We start from the raw sequence: 6,572 nt of genomic DNA on the forward strand, positions 1-6,572 counted from the left end.
GGGGGGAAGATGAAGTGATGTATTAGGGAAGACTTGGCCTGGATGAAAAATAAGCTTATGAAGTAGCTGTGAAATATGATCAGTGACATAAGGACGTGTATTCAAGTAAAGCATATTAAAGGAGAAGGGGGCCCTGATTCAGCTCGTGTTAAAGGATCATTTTACATTTTTTCAAGTCTTAAAAAGCAATACTTACATGTGCAGATGTACATTTAAAGAGTTTCTGGAGATTGTAAGATTTCCTCCTGTCCATCCTGGCTGTAAAGAGATCCCTTGCTAACAAAATGACCTTGCTCAACTTTTACCACAATGCAACGTCGTCTTTGTGCACATTACTGCTGGATTATTTTGGACCGTCACAGCTGTATTCCTACTGTATTCCTACTGACCTCTCGATTGTTGCACCAAAATAATTGCTGCCTCGATAACTTTCCACAGTTATAAAATCCTGTCTCCTACTATTATAAACTGCTGTGCAGAGTTCTGGTGTCTGATAAGCCTTCAAACCTTTCGATCTGTTACTCAAACTGGATGTCCTGGACTGTATTTCATGTCTCACCAGTACCTGAAACAACCCCTCGAAAAGTCAGCAGTTTTCATTCTGTATTAAAATGCATTAACGCAGATTACATCTAAAGTTAATATGAACCTTCAGCAGTCGGAGTAATTAACATGGTATCTTCCAAAGTTACTATTTACTTGGTCAGCGGTTCTCAGCGTCAGATGCATACGCAAAAATCCCACTTTAGCGTCTGGATGGGCCGCACAGAGAAGCAGCAGCAGCTCGTCCATGACTGGAAGACGACGTAGGGTTAGAGTGACAATGGTAGCAAGTAGAATCAAAGCTGACCCTAACCGAAAATACAAAATGTAAATTAACATCAAACCACAAGGTTTCAGACTTTGCAAATAGCTCAGTGTGATAAACACTTGGTGGTCTCCCTGAAGATTAAAGGTTGAGGGTTCAAACCCAGTGGAGATCATTGAACTTTAAGGTCTAAAACCCCAAAGGAAGAGGCCAAATAAGCTGTGAACGTATAGTGATGGTGTCAGATAAGATGGCGTCAGGGTTATATAATGCTGGCCCAGTGGTCATGGGTTCCAGCCTGATTTGTTTTGAGGAGATCAGCTCTGAGGGTAATCTTGTTGGTGGTGCGGTAGGTTGGGTCTGAACACAAGGTGCCCACATTGGGTTCAAAATCAGCGCAAAATAAAGTAAATACAGGAATTAAAACAGGATTTTTTAATTTATTTAACAGGAATAAAAATATATATATACTGTATATATTTAAAAAAAGTATTTATTACCATTTTAATGGATGGAAACAATATTTTTATTTGAAGTTTATGTCATGTACATGACTATGAGTGTTTTGCATACTATACTATGACTTTTTTCAACATACAATGACTTTTTTAGACATATTATACTGTGTGTCCTAGTTACTATACAATAACTTTATATTTTATTAAAATATTTGAGGATTTCTTGTTTCAGCTTCTCTCTCATCTCAGGCACATCTCAACCTGACCTGGACCCAGAAGCACACACAGCCAGTTAGATCACTGTATCACCTGTTTTAGATTTGCGGCAGCTCGGGCCGAGTCGGGCTCATAATGTAACACTAACTCTCCTTCCTGTTCCATATGAAAATTTAAGCATAATCCCAGAAGTGCAGTAAAAAATAGTGTGCTGGCCAAATGCAGCTCCTGGTCACACACATGGCAGTGGCAGATCATTTACCCCCGAAAACCACCGCGGTGAGGTAAAGTCTTTGGTTTAAACAGTTCCGTTTTACAAGCTCTGACTGCTCCAGTGGTGACCTGAGCAGGACAGTGTGGCAGAGGAATATAAAATACAACGGAGTGGTTAGGCCCTCACTGGGTCCGCCTCGGCATTAAAGGAATAGTTTGGTATTTCGGGAAGTACGTTTTTTTTGCTAAGAGTTAGTCGGGAAGATTGATACCACTCTCATGTCTGTTTAATGGGAAACTAAACCCAGAAGACGTTAGCTTAGCTTAGCAGTGGATTGGTAGCTGGAGAGATACCACTTCACCTCCTGGGCACTGCCAGGTGCTGTTGAGCAAGGCACCCGTTTTTTTTACCCCCCCCCCCCCACCCGCTCAGGGCGCTGGTTCGGCTGGCAGCCCACTCACTCTGACATCTCTCCATTAGTGCATGTGCAGATCCTGAGCGTGTGTGTGTGTAGTTCAGGACTGTGTGTGACTACTAACAAGTGTGGTCACAGAGTGTAAATTGTAATTTCCCCATTGGGGATTAATAAACAGATTAAAATTAACCCTTGTGTTGTCCTTGGGTCAAATTTTACCAATTTTCAGTTTTTTTTAAATCACAAAAAATGGCCCTTTGAAATAAGATGAAAATGTCAAAATAAGAAATTTCAAATAACTTTGGAAAAAACATTAAAAAAAAGCACCCACAACAATGGAAAAAGTGACAAAAATGTCAGAGATAACTAACTAAGCGATAACGTTTTTTCATGGTTGACGGGCAGACAACACAACGGTTAAGACATTTCTGACAATGTCGCCATAAACTGAACATTATGCTTTTGGTCACGATTAAAATGGATGGCAGAGCTGTTTGATTGTGGAAAGAGTCAAATCATTACAGACTGTTTACCAATGCTATTTATTTATTCTAAATGTTCACATTTAAAATGTTACATAACATAAACAGAAGAAGTATGGCAAAGAAGCGTCACATTACACATAATCAAATCATGACCTTAATCATCACTCGGACCACAGCTGTCTGAGTGACTGAGCGTGGTCCGGCTGGAGCTGTCCTAAGTGAAGAAGCCTTTCCATCACACATTACAGGGATCGTTAATGCTCAGATCAGCATCCTCAATCCAGATGGTGGAGCCAGGACACAGTTCAACAACGTGGGGTGTGAAGTGGACAGGCCGGATGGTGAGGAGTTCCTCAGGGCTTGGGCAGGACCCCGACCTACGACCTTACCTTGGCCTTCTTCTCCTTCATGATCTTCTTGCTCTCCTCCCTCCTCCGTTTATTGACGGGGTTGCGTGGGTCGTAGATCTCAAACGTGTCCTCGTCCTGCATGGCGGCATCCTTGACTTTTCTGGTTTGCTCATCAAACTGCAGAACATGGGCCATCCTAAATCAGATGGAGAAAGGGGGGGAAAGAGTTCAAAGAACAGCATCAGAGGATCCACTAAATCACCGCTCTGCAGAGCTTTTACTAGGAGGCTCTTTTGCTTTAAGCAAGTTAGATTACAACAGATTTAGATTTTGGGAAAAACTTGAAATTGAAAAACAGCAGGTTTTTTTTCAGCCAGTGATAATAAATGAGCATCTAAATGATTATAATAAACTTCATTTGTATTCAAACAGGCATATAAAAGGGGTTCAACAGATTTTTTTTTAACATAGCTTTTTCTGGTGCCTGGCGGAGCATGCGCCCACATACAGAGGCTCGGTCCTCGCCTTTTGCTGCACGTCATTCCCCCTTTCATGTCTAACCTGTCCACTCAAATAAAGACCTAAAACAAAAAAATACAGCTTTTTCTCTGCGTTTTGACCTTTCGTCAACACATTTTCTGTATTTTAGTTCACAAAATGAAATGAAAATGAATCTTCTAGAAAACTCCTGCCAGGCTGATGATTTTCTTTGTTGATCAAGTGTTGAAGTGCAGACATGGAAACTGAGTTTTTGGCTAATGTCAGCGCGTGCACCTTTATCTTCTCAGACGTGGCCAACTCAGTGCTGCTTCTAACCACTAACAGGACTTTTCACATGTCTACACATAAATGCACAAATGCAAATGTGACTCTTCCACTATATTGAGGAACAGAGAGGTCAAAATGCACTATAAAGCGAATAATGCACCACTGCAGCCAGGTAGCTACGATAGTAACGTGTTTTTTGGTTTCAGACTTTGGCGTGCCAATGACAGCGCTTCAATTGTGTTTCTATGTTTTCATTTGGACACTGTGCCTGTGTGGACAGGATTTTCTTTGAGAACAAAAGAGAGAAAATAGCTGGGTACTGGTGGACTAGGCCTGAGATAAGTTCACAAACACAACGAGATGACAACTTAACATTAAAAGCATAAAACAATTAAAATATCGTTTTGACTGGCCGAGTGCTATGCTTGCAGTCATGCATTCACATACTTTGATAGTTCATATGATGCATCGTGAATAGGAAAATGTAGATTATTGTAGCTCTAAAAGGAATCATAATGGACTTGGTTGAATGTTAAATTATAGCGATTAGCTCAACTTCATTTTGACTAAACCCAAAATATTCCCAGAATACTCTGTATTGTTGTCTGTGGGAAGCTAATTTGCAGCCACTTTAAGCCTATAGGGACACACACGGTGTTTTGAACACAGATTTTAAGCCTTGTTGGAATTTAAAGAGACAAGAGAAGCCTGACAAAATGGTTACAGCAAGAATTGAGTCTGGTTGGGGGATATACTACCATAGTGATATTGGTATTGAAATTATAGTAAAAATGACTTAAAGAACCACACCAAAAACCCTTTCTTTGACAGAGGAGCATTAAGCAGGTATCTGAATGCACAAAGTGAGAGTTACAGTAACAGGGCTCATAATTTCGAGGGATTTTAGCAGTTCAGAAATCCGGAAAGAAAGCCCTGCTCCCCAGAGAAGAGACGCTCATGTGTCTTTCATTTCCCCAGTCAGTTTCTCTTCCCCCTAAGACATATTAAAGAATCAGGACATTCCTCACAGGAGGTATCAGTGTCACAGATAAAACCCATTTTCTCCCACTGACACCATTCCTTCGGCTGCTGTGTGAATGCTATCAGTAAATCTAAACAACACAGCGGGAGTGACTAATCAGCTGTTTCCAGTCATGCTAACAGCAGGGCTCCATGGATGGCAGCCAGTCTGCCGCTCAGTCCGTCACTCACTTTGATCCAGACTAAAATATCTAACATGTATTAATAATATCTAACGACTATTGGATGGATTGCCCTTCATGGTCCCAAGAGGATGAATCCTGGCTATTTCCCTGACTTTTTCATTTAGCACTATTTACCGCTGAGCTTCAGTAAAGCTTCCCAGAGGGGCTCGCATGGCTGCAGACTGTTAAGCTGCCAGTAAACTCCATCAGAGCTCCATCTTCGTCTTTAAACCCCCCTCCCCACACATCTTTCCGATGTTGGATAAAAAGGGGGGGCTGTGTCTGACAGTTTCTGTAATTTTCCGGAATTGTCGATCCGACTTTGACACCCAATCACGCTGTGATTGGCCAGCTGTGCGACGGTGAGAAAGGAGCCAGAGTTTGAACAACGAGTCCAACACTAGGAAGGCCTACCAGGAGAGACTGTCAGGAGAAACATGCACAGTTTAACAATCCCTCCGCCTCTAAGATGGACGGTTTTCTAATCGGACAACTTGTCAAAATTAGTCAAAAGTAAAAAAAATACGTTTTTCGGGGGCAATTTGTGAAATAACATCAAAAAGAGATGCTACAGCAAATTAGGGGAGAGAGAGAGAGAGAGAGGGAGAGGGGGAAGGAGGGAGCGGGATGATGAAGTAAAAGCTTAGACCCCTCCTCGACCTGATCATGAGTTATTAACTGGCTTCGTTTACTGCAGTTCATCAGACATCGCTATTTCTCTCGATGTCCACACACTAAACTAACCTGCATCTACACCAGTAACATACTAGTCTCGCTTTGCCAGACCATCCGCACGCTGTGGAACTGGGGAGGGTCTGTCTAGTACACATAGCATTCTGGGATGGGAGAAAAACGTGGCATGGATAATTGGCATTTCTTTAAACCAATCACAATGAGATGCTGTTAAAGGTGCTCTAAGCAATGTCACGCGTGTTTTAGGCTACATTTGTACAGCAAATATGTCCTGGAATTATCTCCTGGATTCAATAGACGCTCCACTTCCAGGAGTAATCCTGGAAGTGGAGCGTCTATTGATCATCAGCTTATTGATCATCAGCTTTACAGCTTTAAAGGGTTTAAAGGTGATGATAAATAGACGTTCCACTTCCAGGATTGCTCCGGTCAACAGGTCTTTCTTATCTGCTAGAGATCACTTACATTTGACATGAGCACTAAATAAACTGTGTATTCTCTGTTGTATATTTTAGAATATTGTGATGCCTTGTCTACTGTGTATAGCACATGGTATGTGTCTGCTGCAATCTCTGAGTGTTCACAATTCAGGTGTGTGTGTGTGTGTGTGAAAACGTTGGAATGGGCAGCCCCTGCACATTAGACAGGCCTCCTCTCCGTCCCATTTTAAAACTCTCCTTAAAACCCACCTCTTTTCTTTGGCTTTTAACACCAGGTGGAGTGTTGATCTTATGTGTATACTTGTTTATTGTTACCTTATGCTGGCAGTGCATTTTAGTTATTTTATTTTATCGCTTTGGTACCTTATCTTTTTATTGCGCTTTGATTGTGTTATCTCTTTATTCTGTATTATCTTTTTGTGCAGCACTTCGGAAACCCTTGTGTTTGTTAAAATCGTGCTTTATAACTAAAGTGGATTGGATTGGATGTGTGTGTGTGTGTGTGTGTGTGTGTGTGTGT

General features: G+C 41.5%; 1 protein-coding gene across 1 annotated transcript in view; it reads right to left on the reverse strand.

Annotated features, from left to right (window-relative positions):
• Nucleotides 1-2,646: 2,646 nt before the first annotated feature.
• The window catches only part of cwc27 (CWC27 spliceosome associated cyclophilin), a 31,518-nt gene continuing 27,592 nt past the window's right edge, over nucleotides 2,647-6,572 (reverse strand). Inside the window, exon 14 of the mRNA XM_032539658.1 lies at nucleotides 2,647-3,142. Coding sequence (XP_032395549.1) covers nucleotides 2,974-3,142 — 169 coding nt within the window. The 3' untranslated portion in view covers nucleotides 2,647-2,973. The remainder of the gene's footprint in view (nucleotides 3,143-6,572) is intronic.

The sequence above is a fragment of the Etheostoma spectabile genome, chromosome 16 (assembly GCF_008692095.1).
Source record: "Etheostoma spectabile isolate EspeVRDwgs_2016 chromosome 16, UIUC_Espe_1.0, whole genome shotgun sequence".
NCBI lineage: Eukaryota > Metazoa > Chordata > Actinopteri > Perciformes > Percidae > Etheostoma > Etheostoma spectabile.